Below are 22,384 nucleotides of genomic sequence, written 5' to 3'. Positions count from 1 at the left end.
ATCGAGGTGGCCTCAATATTTGGTTCGGAGGGACCCCATGCAAGTTTGATCCACCGCTGGCCCTCCTGTTATGAAAACTTAAAGCAACTACCGGGGGAGGATGGGTAAAAATCCATTTTCAAACAGACGTACATGTGACAAAGTATCCTCACCAAAAAATTGATTTAAAATTGCTTAAATTAAAATTTACTAGGAATGTTTCGATTCCTAATGTTTTGCAAGCATTTTCTCAGGGCCTAGTTGAATTTCGAAATAAAGAAAATGCGAAATTCTTTGTATTTCGCTGTTAACAAAATGTCCTACCTTTTGTAAATGAGGACAACGTTGGTGATGGTGACGATGCGCACCTGCTTTTAGAGGACGCTAAAATTCCATCAAGATATTGATGTTAGAAGTTAAATATACAATACAATAATTCACAACAAATACATAATTATTTTGTATCCATATGATAAACATAGTTACAACTGCATTGAGCACAGTATGTTAGCTTGGGATAGAAACAAGGTAGCTACGTTTACATAAGTTCATCAGCAGAAGTGAATTCTTATGGTTTTTTATTTATACTACCTCTACCATGCATTACAAGCTACCTATCTAAATAAATATAACTACTGATTGTTTAATGTGCCATTACAATAAGACATCGTATTGACATAATTCTTGAAATGAGCAAGAACAGAATAGGATTAATAGTATTTAGCTAAAATAGCAAACTTTGTAATCGAGTTTCCCTGAGGTAAAAGTTTGTCTTCATACAACGAGAATGAAATGTAAAACAGTCATTTGCATGCACCCATAATTATAACCCCAAATGATAAATAATATGCACGAATAAACTGTTGATTAGTTGACAACCATATATGTGTATAGATGTGTATATGTGTGTATAGGCGTAGGAAGCGGAGGGGCTATGGGAGCTTTAGCCCCCTATATTAGCCACCGCTCTCCTGTTATAAAAATTTAAAGCAACTACCGGGTAAGGATGGGTAAAAATTCATTTTTAAACAGACGTACATGTGACAAAGTATCTTCGCCCAAAAAATGATTTAAAATTGCTTAGATTAAAATTTACCAGGAATGTTTCGATTCCTAAAGTTTTGCAAGCATTTTCTCAGGGCCTACTTGAATTTCGAAATAAAGAAAATGCAAAATTCTTTGTATTTCGCTGTTAACAAAATGTCCTACCTTTTGTAAATGAGGACATCGTTGGTGATGGTGACAACATACACTTGCTCTTAGCGGACGCTAAAATTCCATCAAGATATTGATGTTAGAATTTAAATATACAACACAATAATTCACAACAAATACATAATTATTTTGTTTCCATATGATAAAAATAGCTACAACTGCATTGAGCACAGTATGTTAGCTTAGAATAGAAATAAAGTAACTGCGTGTACATAAGTTCATCAGCAGGAATGAATTCTTATGGTTTTATATTTATCTTACCTCTACCATGGTCTACAAGCTCCCTATCTAAGCAAATATAACTACCAATTTCTTATTGTACCATTTACCCATCTAAACAAATATAACTACCGATTGTTTAGTGTGCCATTACAATAAGACATCGTATTGACACAGCTCTTGAAATGAGCAAGAACAGAATAGGTACAATAATATTTAGCTAAAATAGCAAACTTTTTAATCGAGTTTCTCTTAGGTAAAAGTTTGTCTTCATACAACGAGAATGAAATGTAAAACAGTCATTTGCATGCACACATAATTATAACCCCATATGATAAATAATACGCACGAAATAAACTGTTTCTTAAGGCTGCTTTCCACTGTTGCGTTTTTTTTCCGTGCGTACATCCATAGATAAAAACGCACGGATTTTTAATCTCCAGTGCTGCGTTTTGCGTTGTGCATAAATTTAATGCGTGCTGCAATTCAAAATGGCGTCGAAAGAGGAGCGAAAATTAGCAATTCTACTTTTGCTTCGCCAAAGACGAAAACGAAGGAATAAATACAAAAAAAGGTTTTGGATTAAAGATATTTTAAAACGGCGAAAAGAACTGGGGGAATACCATCGGCTCATTCAAGAAATGCGGTTAAATGATCCTGAATCATTTTATCAATACTTTCGGATGACCCCTTCGCGGTTTGATTTACTTCTTGGTCTGGTTGGGCCATACTTGAAAAAGAATTCCTTATACCGCGAGCCTGTGAGTCCTGAAGAACGCCTCGCTGTTACTCTTCGCTTTTTAGCAACAGGCGATTCTCAACAAAGCATAGCATTCAGTTTTCGACTTGGCCATGCTACTGTGACCAAAATCGTAGAGGAGTCTTCCGAAGCTTTGTGGTCTGCGTTGCAACCGTTTCTCAAGCCTCCAACGACAACAAGCGAATGGAAAAATATCGCAACAGATTTTTGGCAGTTGTGGAACTTCCCAATGTGTTGCGGAGCCATTGATGGCAAACATGTAGTCATGCAATGTCCCCCTCGTGCTGGTTCGTCATTTTTTTAACTATAAAGGTAAATAAGAGTTCTTAGATAACGATATACATTGTAAATTTACTGCTTACATGTTGGACAAGTCAAGTGAAACTGCATGTTTGTGAATATTGTGATTAAGCGAGTATGATTTTTTAACAATTTTTTATTTCCATGTAGGAACACATAGCATTGTTCTGTTGGCAGTTTGTGATGCTAGGTACTTGTTTACTCTAGTGGAAATTGGCAGCTCAGGCAGAAATAGTGATGGAGTGGTGAGTCTAAATTTGGAAGAGCCATTGAAGATGGCAGTTTAAAGTTACCATTTGCAGATCCCCTTCCAAATAAACCAACAGAAGTTTGCCCATATTTATTCACTGCTGATGATGCATTCCCCCTTAAACCATGGATGATGAAACCCTACCCAGGAAAATTTCTTGATAAAAAGCTCAAAATATTCAATTACCGTCTGTCACGAGCAAGGAGAGTTGTTGAGAATGCATTTGGAATCACTGCAGCTAGGTGGAGAGTGCTAAGAAGACCTATAATGGCTTCAGCTAAAAAGGTGGCAAGTATAACTAAAGCAGTCTGTGCACTTCACAATTACCTGATGTTAGAAGAATTCGGTATTCCTAATTCATCAAAAAGGTATTGCCCAGCTGGATTTGTTGACACAGAAGACAGGTATAATTGCTATTTTCTCCGGTTAAAATAACTTAAATCTTGAGCTTATAAAATGATGTTTTTTCTCTTAGTATATTTTATCTTATAGTTACTATAGTATATGCAAGTTTTGAATGCCTGTATCTAATTTTAAGTCAGTTGGTTATGGTCTTATCATCTTAAGCATCTACCACTAGTCACTATATGAAATGTGCATGATAATACAACTAAATGAAATTGCCACAGTATTCGATAACCTAAAATGTTATAACTAAAGAAATTTTTATAGGTATGGACAGAACCTGCCAGGAGGATGGCGATCTTTGACAGAAGGAGACACGGGTCTGCAACAAATTTCACGACAAGGAAGCAATAACTATTCACGAAATGCCAAATCTGTGCAAAATTTACTGACAAATTATTTCTGCTCACCAGAAGGGGAAGTACCTTGGCAATATGCGTATGTGCAAAATAATGGTAGACAAGAAAAATAAACCTGTTTCTGTAAAACAATTTTACATTTATAATATCATCTTATTAATAAGTTGTATTTATTTAATTAGCAAATGTATGTTTCAACTGAACAAAGAATAATCTGTTTCTTACAAACATCAACGACTTTTCTAAGTAACTTGAAAGTTAGTTCAATAACTTAAGTTTTCCACTTCATTTTACTTTACATCCTTCTCATGCTAACTGTTTGTTGACATTGAAGAGATTGCTTCACTTAAAACAATTTGAATTTTACTCATTGCCTTACTTTTTGCTTCTTTATCCAACAAATGTAGCTGAGCAGCAACACTTTTACCAAATGCATCTTCTATAGTTACCATAGCTGATTGATTTTGCAAGGATTTCTCACCACCAGATATATATTCCATGATTTTTACATCCAAGGCCCGATCAAGTTGCTTTTGTGACATTGCTGCATAAGACCTTTTCTTACTTGGTTGTTTTGAAGCAACATTTTGAACGTTTTCAATAATCTCAAACGAAGGAAAGATTCTTGAGAAAATGCCTCAATACCAACCGTTAAATCATCAGTAGAAGGTTCAGATGTGATGGTAAGTGGATCTTGGCATGGACTTGAAAGAACAACTGGTTGGAAATTGCTGTCCGAATTCTTTGTTCGAATATTAACATAAGGTTTCAGAAATGACATTGCCAAAAGGTATGGATAATGTGGAATTTCATCCACACCTGCTCCACTTTTTCCCATTTCCACTTAACACACGGACATATGAATCGCGTAGGTTTTCCAAATTCTGTCTCTGTAGTCGTTTACTGGGTCAAAAAATATTTAAGAATACACTTCGTTTATTACAACACAACACAACATATGCATTTATATTACCTGAATACGTTGATTGACAAGCTGCATTCACAGCATCAGTCACTATTTGCCACGCATTTTCCTTAATATTTTTGTTCTTATAGTTAGTGTCTTTTGTATTCCAAAGCGCTGGGTATTTTTCAATTTCTTCAATAAGTTTCTCCTCAACTTTTGTATATTTTCCCATCTTTTTTCAACTTGTAAATCAATTGGCAAAAGCATGCTTCATTGTAAAGCACGTGATCTGTAAATTCATTTTCATTGGATAATTGCTCGCGTTTTTCAATTTTGCTGCGTAAAAGTTAAGTTGTGCTCAACTTGTGCGTTTACGCGCTTGGGGGATACGTACGGAAACGTAAGGGTACGCGCGTTGAAAAACGCAACAGTGGAAAGCAGCCTTTAGTTGATAACCATTATCTGTGTATAGATGTGTATATGTGTGTATAGGCGTAGGAAGCGGAGGGGCTAAGGGAGCTTTAGCTCCCTAAAATATATATAGGGGCTTAGCCCCCCGAAAAAGTGTAGGTTAACATTGATAAAATATAATGCACCTCCTTCCCTATATTCTTTCCATAACTTGAATCATGGACAAACATACAGCGGAGCGCATTTATGGCTCATCATGTCAATGCAGTTGCAGTTGAAATTCAAAAAGATGTCTAATTGTCGGTATACAACCTATCTTTTTCGTTAAAACTTTGTCGCCAAGAATAATGAAAAAATCACCCAAGGCCTTGCCCATTGGGGTTGACTTGTGGCTAAAGTGGCTTTCAAAAATCATACCTTCTAATTAACCGTTGCGTGAGACAAGGGGTTCTTTCAGAACTGTAGTGTTTGATGCCTTTTTAGAAAGAAGTGTCGTACCCAAAAAGCAATGATTTGAATTGATAGACCTTGATGAGAATGAACTAGAGCTCTGATTTGACCAAAAAAATTTATAGCTGTTATGAAAAGTTAAAGAACTTGTTTTAGATCCTATACTGCATGCAAATTGTTATGAAATTTACCAATCAGACAAAATTTAGGAACTCCCAGAATTAAGTAGAAATTGCCCAAAAGAATAACTATATATCAATGCTGTCAGAGAACCGCTAACAAGAACAAATCATGCACAATTTAAACATTATGAACACGTCCATAATGCTTGAATTAGCATGTTTTTCAACAACATGAACACCTCCGTCTTTGTCGATGTTTTACGGCAAAGCTCATGAACCTCTTTACACAGATTTAAGAGTACTGCTGACATCGGCCCATTTTTAACTCTTCAGAGAGTGAAAATTTGCAAGCTGCATCAAATCACATTCTTAGTAACAGATTTAAATTGGAGGGAGTTGGGGCTGGCTAAATTGTTGAAGAGTATTTCGACCCTTTTTATAACCAGAACGTTTTGTGATACTCATTGCAAGCTACGTATTCTAGAACAATATTAGTAAGATTAAAATAATCTGTCTGAGTTTTGTGCCTAGGTATAATGTACGTTTTTATTCTTGAAGAGTCAATCATCGGATAAGGCCAGTGGCTTTCTGAAAGTGGTGTAAAGAAGTTACTGCTTGGCCAGATTTATGCTAAAGACTGATTATCTATTTGGACAAATTTGAGCAAGCAAAACATAGTTCGTCTTCAAGTTCGTCTGTGTGTATATACGGGCAAACTGACAGATCGTCCATCAAGATGCGTAGGAATTATTTGAATAGTTTGTTTACTTAGACGAATTTACATGGGTATTTTGACTTGACGCATCATCCTTCTGTGAATATAAATGTGGAATGAGGACAAACTACGGAAAAAATAATACTTCGTAGTTCATAACTCGCTCCAAAATCTTCCAAAGGCAGAATTGGACTTTGTGTGGTTTATTAATAGAAAGTTCGTCTTGTGTTTATACTTAGACGTATGATCTGTTAGACGGATCATTAGTCCACGGATGGGATTATTTGCCGTTTAATCACGTAAGGCTTTAGGTGATTATTCTGACATTATTTGCGACAAAATATGCCAAATAAGATAGAAAGTATATACAATATTTATAAATTGCGACAGAAACTGCAATAAAATGTTACAAGAAATTAAGATGCGTTTTATTATGTCAATGTTAACCTAAATTTTGGGGGGGCTATAGGCCTCTCAGTTACACCACCACCCCACCACCCCACCATCTTGTTTTATACGCCTTTAGAATCATCTTGCGTTAACACAAAGCAGTTATGCATCTGCCGATTCGTTTTTGGGACAGTATGCTATCCGATTTGTATGCACAGTCGACACACAATTTTCAATTTTGCTTATAACTCTTCCGATAAAACTATTCTACATCACAGATAAACATTTCAAGCTTTTACATTCAAAGCCAGTGACAAAAGATGCCTGACTTTTAACATGTGACAACTAATAAAATTTTTTTATAAGTTCCTATTTCCGTTCTTTCATAAGTTTACAGTCTCGAATTACAATTACCTATTATTTTCTTATGTAAGTTGCGACACTTGCTTGTTGCATTAATTATAGTATGAGTTGTAATGAAATACAACTAAACAATAAAGATCACCTCTTAACTTGCTACAAGTGCTGCGTTTGTACAGAGTTCAAGAATATTTGAAGACGAAAGAGGCCATCTTATACGTCAGCAATCCTTTGTTGCGTTTGTACAGAGTTCAAGAATATTTGAAGACGAAAGAGGCCATCTTATACGTCAGCAATCCTTTGTTGTTCATGATTATAATGCAAACAAAAGAACAATTATGGTGATGTCAAATTTTATTTCCATAATTTCAATGTTGGGTATATAACCCAACTAAATGATACTACTCAATACTCTTTTTTTGGTGCTATAATCTGCATGTATTTTTTCTTCAGCACCTATTGCTTGATGGCTACAGTTGGATATTGTGCTGCTCATGTGATGCAAATAGAAAGCAATTTGTTGAAGCCCTACCTAATAATATACAATTAGATCCTCAAAAAGGTATGTAAAATAGATGTTACTGAAATGAAATTATTAAAACAGGCCAAACAACATTTTTGTACTTGTCAGATATACCATATCCCAGTTGCTTACACATATTAGCAATGGAAAAATATCTGGTTGTGTATGATAGAAAGTTTGGTATTGAAGCCAATGATTTTATTGAAAAAAGTAAATGTTGTGTGTTACTCTTTCAGGATATAAGGTGTCTGAACAGCTTCACCAAATTTTGACTTACACTTACATACTATTTGTTTGAAGACCCTTGTCAAAGATGGGAGAACTTGTTACATATTAATCTGACATTGCATGAAGTGAATGTCTCAAATTTGTATTTGGCTTATTTTTTCAATGTAAAGTTCTTCATGTTGTATGGGAGGAAATGTCTTCATCCTTAAATATCAGTTTATTGTACATTTCAAACTTTTGTGAAGTCATCCTTCTGTGTTTTTACAAGACCCTTGTTCGACATTGTTCTTATTACATGTGGATGTTAACCAGCACAGCTTTACAAACAAAAATATTGTTAAAACTTGTGAATGATTATTTACACAATATATTTATCTCATCCAATTTCTTTTATGAATGCAGAATCCACATCCATGATGCAGTCTGTTTTCAGTGATCATTCCTACCATGAGATGCAACCTGAAGAAGTATATTTTGTTATGTGAAAATAACTTTTTTGTACAAATACACGTATAGTTTCTCAACCTTCTAATACCCCACAATTTGTTACCATACATCCTGTGCCTAAGTTCAGGAGCTTCTATAAAGCTATTAGGGTGATAGCCAACAGGGCAAATTGAATTTATTTATGACTATTGAGGTATACACATTCATACTCACATACATACATAGCCACATACTTACAGTACATACATTAAGTAGTATAAACTAAATGTATGATAAAAATAGTAAAGTTATATTCACCATTTGCTTTACGTGCCTGATATATATATTAAGCACTTTCTAAGGATTTTGTGAAGTCATAATTAATCATAATTATTAATCTGCATACACATACACACACATACATACACACACATAATACAACCTTAAGATAAATGATTTTACATATTTTAGGATTTGTTTAGTGCAGTGTGCAGGGAGGTTCAGTGGATTGCTGTAAAACCAGTGAATAGTCCATGGGGGGTTTGTACTTTTGTGTATTCAAAAATAACGCCGCCCCAGCCCAAGTTAAAATGTTGCAGCTGTTCGTCATATCATTGCATTCATGTGACAACCCTTGTAAAAGCCATGCAAATCGTTGACGAGGATGAAATGGATTCTCCATTGGCACTTTTTAAGTTTTCCTTTGGAATTACACCAGAGATGCGAGACAATTTTGAATTGGCTACACTTAGCAAAGAAAAGCAAACAAGTAGACAACGCGTACGACACCCCTTGCTCACCTCCTCCACCTTTCTATCCGATCGACACTGTTGGGGCAGAATGTGTGGACCCTGCGTCCGTTTTCCCCCATCTCATACACACTCAGGATTTCCCAAATGGTGAATCGTCTTCAGGTATTAAATTTTCGACAAGACCGTCGAATAATTCTGCCCCGAATAGTATAGTCAAACGAAAATGCCCCGAACCTTGTAGCAATAGCAATGAAAACAAAAACACAGTTAAAGCTCTTCGGAACAACATTCAACCGATCGCCAAACGTCCGAGAATGAATCTTAAACGACAACAACAAGCGAACAAAGAAAACAAAGTGGAAAGCGCACAGAAAAGACCTGACTTATCTATTCGGCTTAATGTAAAGGACAAGAGCACAGATGACCCGGAATGCAAGCGAAATGTTCACAACGTCCTCGAACGCAAGCGAAGAAACGATTTGAAGTACAGTTTTCAACTTCTACGCGACAGCATGCCTGAACTTAAAGGTTTAGAACGAACCCCCAAAGTGGCAATACTAAGAAAAGCAACGGACTGTATATCAAAGCTAACTTCCGAACAGGAACGATTACTTGAAGACAAGACGATGCTCGAGAAACGAAAGCAGTCACTACATGAAATGTTACAACGACTAAAGCAATTATCGTAGTTAAAACACGAACACGAAGGTATAAACCCCGAACAGTTGCTGTCTATACGTCAAAGTTTTATAATATGACAGTTGTCTGGAATTAATACCAACATTTCCGTTTATATTGGTCTGGTTTTTCTGCTTTTTGCGTTCGTAAAACACAAAATATTATATTTACAGTCAGAATATAGGGATGCACTGCACAAAATGAGTGAAATACGTCGATTTTTTGGATGTATTTTGATGTTGGTCCAACGACAGTGAGCGAGATCCTAACAGATTTGCATACTTGTTAAAAAAGCGCGCGAAAGATGTCATAATCCGAAACACGTGTTTGCTAAAGAGAAAAACTCGGACAAACATGGCGGAGTAATTTTATAACAATGGTTACGACGAAGAGGTGCGTTTGGGGAACCTGCAAAAGCGATTCGCGGTATCCTGATCGTTTAAAACGAGACGCAAGTAGAAGTAAAGTATTTTTTTTTACATTTTCTTGGGGAGGAATACCATAGCGACAAGCGAGAGCGCTGGATTCGTGGATTCGACTGGTGCAGCTTAAAAAAGAAATTTCAGGGCTTCCATTTACTACATGTTTCGAAGTTCATGTATGAGAACAATATTTCTTCGTGTATTCATATTTTTTAGGAGTTTGCAACATCAAAAGTTCGAAGCAAGGCAATCGATCAACAGGGCTCACTCACTCAGTACTATGCTTAGTACTTTTTTAAATATCTATCGGAGAAGTCTGGCTGGGAGAATGGTACTTGACTAATTCTAGGCTAACTTTGTCAATCCAAGAACACGTGCAGTACTGGTTTTTATAAATCGGGGTATTATTTTTTGGGTACACTTGCAAAATGTATCAATTCAGGAAGAAATTCAGACGCCCAAATGACTTCTTTTACAATAACGTGGAGAGGAAAGGAAACACACAAAAAGATGATGCGGTAGGAATTTTTAAAGTGTTCTTTTTATTGTTTCTGGTTGCACAAGTTCATATTAATTTATATTTATTACAACAGTTATATTAACAAAAGTATGTGTACAAATTTATTTATGCCCACAATGTTGTGTAAGGAAAAACGATTATTCTGAGCACATTTTCCAATTTCAAGTCTGGATTCTCTACATCCTTTAATCACAATGTCATATATGTTAATAGAAAAGCAGTGTGTCATATGAATCTCAATTTTTTGAACAAGAAAATGAATTTGGGGATTTAGTAAGTTTACATATATTGTAAAACTATGTAGATATAAAAGTACGCTATGTTTATGGTTTTTTTTTCATTTATATGTAGAATGAACAAAGTGGAGATATTGCTGAAAATTATGACAAGCACCAAGAGTTAACCACCAAAACACAGGTTTTTAATGTACATATTGATATTGTTTCTCATGAAAAGTCATTGGAAATGGTTATATGTAGGACTACTTTCACTAGAAAAAACTAAAAAATTTTGAAGTAATTTAAAGAAGTCATGCATTATTTCAACACTTATTAAAAGTCTGTACACATTTTAAATTAAATAATGGTCTTTATTTGTAGGATTCTGAAGATATTTTTATCAAGCAATCTATCTCTATTATTACAGAGGAATCTAAACAACCATGTCAACATAGTCAAGTAGTTCTCACTTATACAGTTATACTTTATACTGTTTACCACTAGTCATGTTTTTAATGTGTTATAAATTGACAATATGCTTGTTGATTGCTTATGCATGAGACACTGTGTAGCAAAACTTTATTAACATCTGGTAGAAATGTGCTCAACAAACATAAAAATATATTACAATAGATATTTTTGAAACAGTGAACATTAATAATTACTGTATACTTGCTCTTTCAGAGTCATTTGTCACCCACTGGCCACTATACTGGGCTATTGTTACAGTTTGACTTTGCATCAAATGTATCACGTCAGCATGATTATAATGCAAACAAAAGATCAATTATGGTGATGTCAAATTTTATTTCCATAATTTCAATGTTGGGTATATACCCAACTAAATGATATTACTCAATACTCTTTTTTTGGTGCTATAACCTGCATGTATTTTTTTCTTCAGCATAATTCATTTGTATTTGTTCATCGATATCCCCACCTATTGCTTGATGGCTACGGTTGGATATTGTGCTGCTCATGTGATGCAAATAGAAAGCAATTTGTTGAAGCCCTACCTAATAATATACAATTAGATCCTCAAAAAGGTATGTAAAATAGATGTTACTGAAATGAAATTATTAAAACAGGCCAAACAACATTTTTGTACTTGTCAGATATACCATATCCCAGTTGCATACACGTATTAGCAATGGAAAAATATCTGGTTGTGTATGATAGAAAGTTTGGTATTGAAGCCAAAGATTTTATTGAAAAAAGTAAGTGTTGTGTGTTACTCTTTCAGGATATAAGGTGTCTGAACAGCTTCACCAAATTTTGACTTACACTTACATACTATTTGTTTGAAGACCCTTGTCAAAGATGGGAGAACTTGTTACATATTAATCTGACATTGCATGAAGTGAATGTCTCAAATTTGTATTTGGCTTATTTTTTCAATGTAAAGTTCTTCATGTTGTATGGGAGGAAATGTCTTCATCCTTAAATATCAGTTTATTGTACATTCAAACCCTTGTGAAGTCATCCTTCTGTGTTTTTACAAGACCCTTGTTCGACATTGTTCTTATTACATTTGGACGTTAACCAGCACAGCTTTACAAGCAAAAATATTGTTAAAACTTGTGAATGATTATTTACACAACATATTTATCTCATCCAATTTCTTTTATGAATGCAGAATCCACATCCATGATGCAGTCTATTTTCAGTGATCATTCCTACCATGAGATGCAACCTGAAGAAGTATATTTTGTTATGTGAAAATAACTTTTTTGTACAAATACACGTATAGTTTCTCAACCTTCTAATACCCTTCTAAAGATTCTGAAGATCTTTAAGCTTGGTGGCAAGCGGCAATGTTATCTTGGCATCAGTGTTATCAAGTAGCTGGACAAGGCTTTGTTCGAAACTTAGAATCATAGTAATCATAGTAAACAGTTATTAACTGAAAAACCTTCTACTCCACAATCTGGCTGCTGATTATAAACAATTAGTAACTGAAAAACCTTTTTTGTCCACCATCTGCCTGCTGATTATAAACAATTAGTGACTGAAAAACATTTTTTGGCCACCATCTGCCTGCTGATTATAAGCAATTAGTAACTGAAAAACCTTTTTTGTCCACCATCTGCCTGCTGATTATAAACAGTTATTAACTGAAAAACCTTCTACTCCACAATCTGCCTGCTGATTATAAACAATTAGTAACTGAAAACCTTTTTGTCCACCATCTGCCTGCTGATTATAAATTATTAACTGAAAAACCTTCTACTCCACAATCTGGCTGCTGATTATAAACAATTATTAACTAAAAACCTTTTTTGTCCACCATCTGCCTGCTGATTATAAACAATTATTAACTGAAAAACCTTCTACTCCACAATCTGGCTGCTGATGATAAACAATTATTAACTGAAAAACCTTTTTTGTCCACCATCTGCCTGCTGATTATAAACAATTAATTGAAAAACCTTTTTTGTCTACCATCTGGCTGCAGATTATAAATTATTATCAACTGAATACCTCCCTTGCTTACCATCTACCTGCTGATTATAAACAATTATTAACTGAAAAACCTTTTTTTTCCACCATCTGGCTGCAGATTATATATATTTATCAACTGAAAACCTCCCCTGCTTACCATCTGCCTGCTGATTATAAACAATTAGTAACTGAAAAACTTTTTGTCCACCATCTGCCTGCTGATTATAAACAATTATTAACTGAAAAACCTTCTACTCCACAATCTGGCTGCTGATTATAAACCATTATTAACTGAAAACCTTTTTTGTCCACCATCTGCCTGCTGATTATAAACAATTAATAACTGAAAAACCTTCTACTCCACAATCTGGCTGCTGATTATAAACAATTATTAACTGAAAACTTTTTGTCCACCATCTGCCTGCTGATTATAAACAACTATTAACTGAAAACCTTCTACTCCACAATCTGGCTGCTGATTATAAACAATTATTAACTGAAAACCTTTTTGTCCACCATCTGCCTGCTGATTATAAACAATTATTAACTGAAAACCTTCTACTCCACAATCTGGCTGCTGATTATAAACAATTATTAACTGAAAACCTTTTTGTCCACCATCTGCCTGCTGATTATAAACAATTATTAACTGAAAACCTTCTACTCCACAATCTGGCTGCTGATTATAAACAATTATTAACTGAAAACCTTTTTTGTCCACCATCTGGCTGCTGATTATAAGCAATTAGTAACTGAAAAACCTTTTTTGTCCACCATCTGGCTGCAGATTATAAATATTTATCAACTGAAAACCTCCCTGCTTACCATCTGCCTGCTGATTATAAACAATTAGTAACTGAAAACCTTTTTGTCCACCATCTGCCTGCTGATTATAAACAATTATTAACTGAAAACCTTCTACTCCACAATCTGGCTGCTGATTATAAACCATTATTAACTGAAAACCTTTTTTGTCCACAATCTGCCTGCTGATTATAAACAATTATTAACTGAAAACCTTCTACTCCACAATCTGGCTGCTGATTATAAACAATTATTAACTGAAAACCTTTTTGTCCACCATCTGCCTGCTGATTATAAACAATTATTAACTGAAAACCTTCTACTCCACAATCTGGCTGCTGATTATAAACAATTATTAACTGAAAACCTTTTTGTCCACCATCTGCCTGCTGATTATAAACAATTATTAACTGAAAACCTTTTTGTCCCCATCTGGCTGCAGATTATAAATATTTATCAACTGAAAACCTCCCTGCTTACCATCTGCCTGCTGATTATAAACAATTAGTAACTGAAAAACCTTTTTTGTCCACCAACTGCCTGCTGATTATAAACAATTAGTAACTGAAAACCTTTTTGTCCACCATCTGCCTGCTGATTATAAACAATTATTAACTGAAAACCTTCTACTCTACCATCTGGCTGCTGATTATAAACAATTAGTAACTGAAAACCTTTTTGTCCACCATCTGCCTGCTGATTATAAACAATTATTAACTGAAAACCTTCTACTCTACCATCTGGCTGCTGATTATAAACAATTAGTAACTGAAAACCCTTTTTTGTCCACCAACTGCCTGCTGATTATAAACAATTAGTTACTGAAAAACCTTTTTTGTCCACCATCTGCCTGCTGATTATAAATAATTAGTAACTGAAAAACCTTTTTTGTCCACCAACTGCCTGCTGATTATAAACAATTAGTAACTGAAAAACCTTTTTTGTCCACCATCTGCCTGCTGATTATAAACAGTTATTAACTGAAAAACCTTCTACTCCACCATCTGGCTGCTGATTATAAACAATTAGTAACTGAAAAACTTTTTGTCCACCATCTGCCTGCTGATTATAAACAATTATTAACTGAAAACCTTCTACTCCACAATCTGGCTGCTGATTATAAACAATTATTAACTGAAAACCTTTTTTGTCCACCATCTGCCTGCTGATTATAAACAATTATTAACTGAAAAACCTTCTACTCCACAATCTGGCTGCTGATTATAAACAATTATTAACTGAAAACCTTTTTTGTCCACCATCTGCCTGCTGATTATAAACAATTATTAACTGAAAAACCTTTTTTGTCCCCCATCTGGCTGCAGATTATAAATATTTATCAACTGAAAACCTCCCCTGCTTACCATCTGCCTGCTGATTATAAACAATTAGTAACTGAAAAACCTTTTTTGTCCACCAACTGCCTGCTGATTATAAACAATTAGTAACTGAAAAACCTTTTTTGTCCACCATCTGCCTGCTGATTATAAACAATTATTAACTGAAAAACCTTCTACTCTACCATCTGGCTGCTGATTATAAACAATTAGTAACTGAAAAACCTTTTTTGTCCACCAACTGCCTGCTGATTATAAACAATTAGTTACTGAAAAACCTTTTTTGTCCACCATCTGCCTGCTGATTATAAATAATTAGTAACTGAAAAACCTTTTTTGTCCACCAACTGCCTGCTGATTATAAACAATTAGTAACTGAAAAACCTTTTTTGTCCACCATCTGCCTGCTGATTATAAACAATTATTAACTGAAAAACCTTCTACTCTACCATCTGGCTGCTGATTATAAACAATTAGTAACTGAAAAACCTTTTTTGTCCACCAACTGCCTGCTGATTATAAACAATTAGTAACTGAAAAACCTTTTTTGTCCACCATCTGCCTGCTGATTATAAATAATTAGTAACTGAAAAACCTTTTTTGTCCACCAACTGCCTGCTGATTATAAACAATTAGTAACTGAAAAACCTTTTTTGTCCACCATCTGCCTGCTGATTATAAACAGTTATTAACTGAAAAACCTTCTACTCCACCATCTGGCTGCTGATTATAAACAATTAGTAACTGAAAAACCTTTTTTGTCCACGATCTGCCTGCTGATTATAAACAGTTATTAACTGAAAAACCTTCTACTCCACAATCTGGCTGCTGATTATACAAAAGATGGTTCCTGATTGATTTGTTCTTTTTGACGACGTATTTGACGACGTCAGTAAATCAAATTTATTTGGTGCCTACCTTTTATTGTATCATACGCTGTGATGAAACGATGAAACAGATGAATGATAAACATACGTGGTACGTTGGTCGTTCGACTCGTTACATAATACCTAAGGTAAAGTGGCATTTTTTTGTGATTACACATGACACATCCTCACGTTGTAAAAGGAGAGTTACAAGCTCCAACTTAAGGTAAGCTACAGCTGTACACATGTATCATCTCTTATGTTATGTTTCATAATTATTTGCAATTGCAAACTATCAAAAATAGAGTGTGATACGGAAAAAATAAAACTGGCATCTCGCGAATATTTTATGGCTTCGCAGCGCAAAGTCGAAAATCCGCCGCGCAAAATTGAAAATCCGCCGCGCAAAATTTCAAAAAAAATTGATCTAGCTTGCGCAGTTTGCATACTTTCCAGTCTGGTCAATGAATAGATAGAAACCAGATCAATTGAAATTAACAAGTAAATTTTTTTATTTGAAGTGCGTTAATAGTTGTAGACTTATGAATAATGATATCAAAATTGAATAGAAACCAAACATATTCAAACAAGATTTTGTGTAAACTATCAACTGATAAACATTTAAATGGCAGATCAACCCGTGCTGACAAGACGTTTGATGTAACAGTTGGTCATATTGAAGACATTATCATGGGTATTGTAAATGTAATTGTGAAATTATGTTGTGTTTGTCGGTTTTTTTGGTGCCCAACAAGATTATTATTTGCAGAGGATACATTTCAAGCGCTACAGAATGAATTCATGGAAGAACATTATCACCACTTTGAGGACGTAGAGGAGAATAAGCTTGTGTATACAGATATATTTACTAAATATGTAAGATTGGATGTTTGAATAAAACAGCAAACAAGTGGTGCTTTTCAATGCAATATCTATAGCACTCAACTTGATCATTATAGACTAACTTGATTGAAAAGCATTTGGAAGAATGTCTACAAAAGAGAATGCCAGACTTTTCTATGGATCAATTTATGTCATCTATTCAGTAAGGCAAAGTATTTTTACAAACAAAAATTTTTCAATGTAATAATCCTAGTTTGTTATAGACAACGAAAGGATCAAATTGGAGGTGATATATTTGATATGTTGCTAAGTTTCACTGGTTTCCTCACTTTCAAACAAATGTTCTTAGATTATAAGGTGGTGAGTAATAGAACCTAAAGCCTTAAGAAGTGTGATGAAAAATCAATGCTTATGTCGAGTTTAATGTTTCACAGGACAAAGAAGGAAAAAGCGTTGACTTAGGTGGACTTGTTATCACATCTTTGTCAAATGAACATTTATAAAGAACGGTTCTCGCTAAGAAATAATCATGTAATGGATGATGAAAATGTTGAACTGACAGACACACATATTTAACTCGTTTAGCAATGTGAAATGACTACAAATATTATTGTAAATGCTTCTGTAAATAATGGTTAACGAAAATTTCATTAATATATTTTATCTCATATGTCTTTAATTTATATGTTAAACTGTTAGCCATTAATAATTAGAAAACATTCTTTTTTCCAAAACCTAGTGCATCAATTCAGGTTAGGCATGGTTTATGAGATCAGTTGGACTCTAAATGTGATATCTCCATAGACTGTATTATATTAGTGAATTATTTTTGATAGAAATTAGCTTAGGAGGAGGAAAAATCGTGTTGGCAAGTTTTTTTATTATACCTCCAATATGCCCCGTTTCCCTATTAATATTTAAAATAACAATAATGCTACCTGCAACCAGCTGCTTGCTAATTTTGTTTTTCTAAAACATCTAAATAAAAACGCACTGAACTCAAACGAGAATTTAACCACGTGGGCTAAACAATTGCTGAATAAATTACGCGAACAATAAGTTGGACAAGAAGCGATCCAAGTCGAAAGAAAAACGCGAGAAAAGGGCGTATCATGGCTTTTGCAGTCACAATATTTAGCAGTTTCTTATGCCTCTTGTCTTTGCTAAACATTTTCGTCTATGTACGATGTTCTTATAAAACCATTGGCCCGTGTTTTTATGATAACAGAAATGTTAGCAAACTGATAAAATTGGACGGTGTTAAGGTAAGCTTTCTTAATCTGCGCGGAGCAAATAATCAAATGGTTTGTACCTTTTAATGAATGACAAGCGTCTCTACTCAGTTCGGTTATCAAAGACATCTCAATCTAGATGACGAAAGCAAAATGTACCACGTGACGATTATCGCGATGAAGCCTACAATATTTGCTAAGTTTGTGCAACTCATATATGAGGCGCCGTTCGTTGCGAAAATCAAAAATGTTATTCTCATGTATTGAATTGTTCTCATGATACATTGAATTCGTTATCCACATGATTCATAGACTGAAATCCTTTCATTCCATATTAAAAAGCCATAGACTTTTGATTTTGCTAAATTTTCACTTTGTTTTTGTAAAAATCTCACTTTGTTTTTGTATAAATTTCACTTTGTGTGTCTCTATATCATACGATGACTTTTAACTATAAACATTCAAAGGCTGGCTACGTCACTGTCTCCACATCGTACGATGACTTTTAACTATAAACACTCAAAGGCTGGCTACGTCACTGTTTCTACATCGTACTATTACTTTTAACTATAAACATTCAAAGGCTGGCTACGTCACTGTCTTTACATCGTACGATGACTTTTAACTATAAACATTCAAAGGCTGGCTACGTCACTGTTTCTACATCGTACTATGACTTTTAACTATAAACATTCAAAGGCTGGCTACGTCACTGTCTTTACATCGTACGATGACTTTTAACTATAAACATTCAAAGGCTGGCTACGTCACCTTCTTTACATCGTACGATGACTTTTAACTATTAACATTCAAAGGCTGGCCACGTCACTGTCTTTACATCGTACTATGACTTTTAACTATAAACATTCAAAGGCTGGCTACGTCACTGTCTTTACATCGTACGATGACTTTTAACTATAAACATTCAAAGGCTGGCTACGTCAATCTCTTTACATCGTACTATGACTTTTAACTATAAAAATTCAAAGGCTGGCTACGTCACTGTTTCTACATCGTACTATGACTTTTAACTATAAACATTCAAAGGCTTGCTACGTCACTGTCTTTACATCGTACGATGACTTTTAACTATAAACATTCAAAGGCTGGCTACGTCACTGTCTTTACATCGTACGATGACTTTTAACTATAAACATTCAAAGGCTGGCTACGTCACTGTCTTTACATCGTACTATGACTTTTAACTATAAACATTCAAAGCTGGCTACGTCACTGTCTTTACATCGTACGATGACTTTTAACTATAAACATTCAAAGGCTGGCTACGTCACTGTCTTTACATCGTACGATGACTTTTAACTATAAACATTCAAAGGCTGGCTACGTCACTGTCTTTACATCGTACGATGACTTTTAACTATAAACATTCAAAGGCTGGCTACGTCACTGTCTTTACATCGTATTATGACTTTTAACTATAAACATTCAAAGGCTGGCTACGTCACTGTCTTTACATCGTACGATGACTTTTAACTATAAACATTCAAAGGCTGGCTACGTCACTGTCTTTACATCGTACGATGACTTTTAACTATAAACATTCAAAGGCTGGCTACGTCACTGTCTTTACATCGTACGATGACTTTTAACTATAAACATTCAAAGGCTGGCTACGTCACTCTCTTTACATCGTACTATGACTTTTAACTATAAACATTCAAAGGCTGGCTACGTCACCTTCTTTACATCGTACGATGACTTTTAACTATAAACATTCATACCTTTTAATGAATGACAAGCGTCTCTACTCAGGTCGGTTATCAAAGACTTCTCAATCTAGATGACGAAAGCAAAATGTACCACGTGACGACTATCGCGATGAAGCCTACAATATTTGGTAAGTTTGTGCAACTCATATATGAGGCGCCGTTCGTTGCAAAAATCAAAAATATTATTCTCATGTATTGAATTGCTCTCATCATACATTGAATTCGTTATCCACATGATTCATAGACTGAAATCCTTTCATTCCATATTAAAAAGCCATAGACTTTTGATTTTGCTAAATTTTCACTTTGTTTTTGTAAAAATCTGACTTTGTTTTTGTATAAATTTCACTTTGTGTGTCTCTATATCATACGATGACTTTTAACTATAAACATTCAAAGGCTGGCTACGTCACTGTCTCTACATCGTACAATGACTTTTCACTATAAACATTCAAAGGCTGGCTACGTCACTGTCTTTACATCGTACGATGACTTTTAACTATAAACATTCAAAGGCTGGCTACGTCACTGTCTTTACATCGTACGATGACTTTTAACTATAAACATTCAAAGGCTGGCTACGTCACTGTTTCTACATCGTACTATGACTTTTAACTATAAACATTCAAAGGCTGGCTACGTCACTGTCTTTACATCGTACGATGACTTTTAACTATAAACATTCAAAGGCTGGCTACGTCACTGTCTTTACATCGTACGATGACTTTTAACTATAAACATTCAAAGGCTGGCTACGTCACTGTCTTTACATCGTACTATGACTTTTAACTATAAACATTCAAAGGCTGGCTACGTCACTGTCTTTACATCGTACGATGACTTTTAACTATAAACATTCAAAGGCTGGCTACGTCACTGTCTTTACATCGTACGATGACTTTTAACTATAAACATTCAAAGGCTGGCTACGTCACTGTCTTTACATCGTATTATGACTTTTAACTATAAACATTCAAAGGCTGGCTACGTCACTGTCTTTACATCGTACGATGACTTTTAACTATAAACATTCAAAGGCTGGCTACGTCACTGTCTTTACATCGTACGATGACTTTTAACTATAAACATTCAAAGGCTGGCTACGTCACTGTCTTTACATCGTACGATGACTTTTAACTATAAACATTCAAAGGCTGGCTACGACACTCTCTTTACATCGTACTATGACTTTTAACTATAAACATTCAAAGGCTGGCTACGTCACCTTCTTTACATCGTACGATGACTTTTAACTATAAACATTCATACCTTTTAATGAATGACAAGCGTCTCTACTCAGGTCGGTTATCAAAGACTTCTCAATCTAGATGACGAAAGCAAAATGTACCACGTGACGACTATCGCGATGAAGCCTACAATATTTGGTAAGTTTGTGCAACTCATATATGAGGCGCCGTTCGTTGCAAAAATCAAAAATGTTATTCTCATGTATTGAATTGCTCTCATCATACATTGAATTCGTTATCCACATGATTCATAGACTGAAATCCTTTCATTCCATATTAAAAAGCCATAGACTTTTGATTTTGCTAAATTTTCACTTTGTTTTTGTAAAAATCTCACTTTGTTTTTGTATAAATTTCACTTTGTGTGTCTCTATATCATACGATGACTTTTAACTATAAACATTCAAAGGCTGGCTACGTCACTGTCTCTACATCGTACGATGACTTTTAACTATAAACATTCAAAGGCTGGCTACGTCACTGTTTCTACATCGTACTATGACTTTTAACTATAAACATTCAAAGGCTGGCTACGTCACTGTCTTTACATCGTACGATGACTTTTAACTATAAACATTCAAAGGCTGGCTACGTCACTGTTTCTACATCGTACTATGACTTTTAACTATAAACATTCAAAGGCTGGCTACGTCACTGTCTTTACATCGTACGATGACTTTTAACTATAAACATTCAAAGGCTGGCTACGTCACTGTCTTTACATCGTACGATGACTTTTAACTATAAACATTCAAAGGCTGGCTACGTCACTGTTTCTACATCGTACTATGACTTTTAACTATAAACATTCAAAGGCTGGCTACGTCACTGTCTTTACATCGTACGATGACTTTTAACTATAAACATTCAAAGGCTGGCTACGTCACTGTCTTTACATCGTACGATGACTTTTAACTATAAACATTCAAAGGCTGGCTACGTCACTGTCTTTACATCGTACTATGACTTTTAACTATAAACATTCAAAGGCTGGCTACGTCACTGTCTTTACATCGTACGATGACTTTTAACTATAAACATTCAAAGGCTGGCTACGTCACTGTCTTTACATCGTACGATGACTTTTAACTATAAACATTCAAAGGCTGGCTACGTCACTGTTTCTACATCGTACTATGACTTTTAACTATAAACATTCAAAGGCTGGCTACGTCACTGTCTTTACATCGTACGATGACTTTTAACTATAAACATTCAAAGGCTGGCTACGTCACTGTCTTTACATCGTACGATGACTTTTAACTATAAACATT

General features: G+C 34.8%; 5 protein-coding genes and 2 long non-coding RNA genes across 7 annotated transcripts; all 7 read left to right on the top strand.

Annotated features, from left to right (window-relative positions):
• Positions 1–1,789: 1,789 nt before the first annotated feature.
• Positions 1,790–2,702, top strand: LOC124455173 (protein ANTAGONIST OF LIKE HETEROCHROMATIN PROTEIN 1-like). Its single transcript, XM_047005882.1, has 2 exons — positions 1,790–2,485; positions 2,624–2,702. Exon 1 carries the CDS (start codon positions 1,905–1,907, stop codon positions 2,475–2,477), a length of 573 nt encoding a protein of 190 aa, XP_046861838.1. The 5' UTR covers positions 1,790–1,904; the 3' UTR covers positions 2,478–2,485; positions 2,624–2,702.
• A 26-nt stretch (positions 2,703–2,728) lies between these two features.
• LOC124455174 lies at positions 2,729–3,619 on the top strand. Its single transcript, XM_047005883.1, has 2 exons — positions 2,729–3,127; positions 3,396–3,619. Exons 1-2 carry the CDS (start codon positions 2,853–2,855, stop codon positions 3,598–3,600), a joined length of 480 nt encoding a protein of 159 aa, XP_046861839.1. The 5' UTR covers positions 2,729–2,852; the 3' UTR covers positions 3,601–3,619.
• A 3,679-nt stretch (positions 3,620–7,298) lies between these two features.
• On the top strand, positions 7,299–9,460 carry LOC124455223 (myc proto-oncogene protein-like). The gene is made up of 5 exons (XM_047005914.1): positions 7,299–7,404; positions 7,474–7,575; positions 7,996–8,060; positions 8,491–8,741; positions 8,782–9,460. Exons 2-5 carry the CDS (start codon positions 7,509–7,511, stop codon positions 9,458–9,460), a joined length of 1,062 nt encoding a protein of 353 aa, XP_046861870.1. The 5' UTR covers positions 7,299–7,404; positions 7,474–7,508.
• A 343-nt stretch (positions 9,461–9,803) lies between these two features.
• On the top strand, positions 9,804–10,663 carry LOC124455161. The gene is made up of 3 exons (XR_006951734.1): positions 9,804–10,202; positions 10,314–10,389; positions 10,605–10,663. It is a non-coding gene; the product is annotated as an uncharacterized LOC124455161 (long non-coding RNA).
• Positions 10,664–10,748: 85 nt separating this feature from the next.
• Positions 10,749–11,356, top strand: LOC124455160. Its single transcript, XR_006951733.1, has 3 exons — positions 10,749–10,808; positions 10,991–11,068; positions 11,294–11,356. It is a non-coding gene; the product is annotated as an uncharacterized LOC124455160 (long non-coding RNA).
• A 21-nt stretch (positions 11,357–11,377) lies between these two features.
• LOC124455159 lies at positions 11,378–12,374 on the top strand. The gene is made up of 4 exons (XM_047005874.1): positions 11,378–11,401; positions 11,514–11,655; positions 11,725–11,826; positions 12,246–12,374. The coding sequence occupies exons 1-4, from the start codon at positions 11,399–11,401 to the stop codon at positions 12,326–12,328; spliced, it is 330 nt and encodes a 109-aa protein (XP_046861830.1). The 5' UTR covers positions 11,378–11,398; the 3' UTR covers positions 12,329–12,374.
• A 4,131-nt stretch (positions 12,375–16,505) lies between these two features.
• LOC124455222 (ADP-ribosylation factor-like protein 2-binding protein) lies at positions 16,506–17,404 on the top strand. The gene is made up of 5 exons (XM_047005913.1): positions 16,506–16,752; positions 16,828–16,934; positions 17,018–17,103; positions 17,165–17,261; positions 17,336–17,404. Exons 1-5 carry the CDS (start codon positions 16,608–16,610, stop codon positions 17,402–17,404), a joined length of 504 nt encoding a protein of 167 aa, XP_046861869.1. The 5' UTR covers positions 16,506–16,607.
• Positions 17,405–22,384: the final 4,980 nt, after the last annotated feature.

The sequence above is a fragment of the Xenia sp. Carnegie-2017 genome, unplaced genomic scaffold (assembly GCF_021976095.1).
Source record: "Xenia sp. Carnegie-2017 unplaced genomic scaffold, XeniaSp_v1 HiC_scaffold_30, whole genome shotgun sequence".
Classification (NCBI taxonomy): Eukaryota; Metazoa; Cnidaria; class Anthozoa; order Malacalcyonacea; family Xeniidae; genus Xenia; species Xenia sp. Carnegie-2017.
This window is presented reverse-complemented; position numbering and strand designations above follow the sequence as displayed.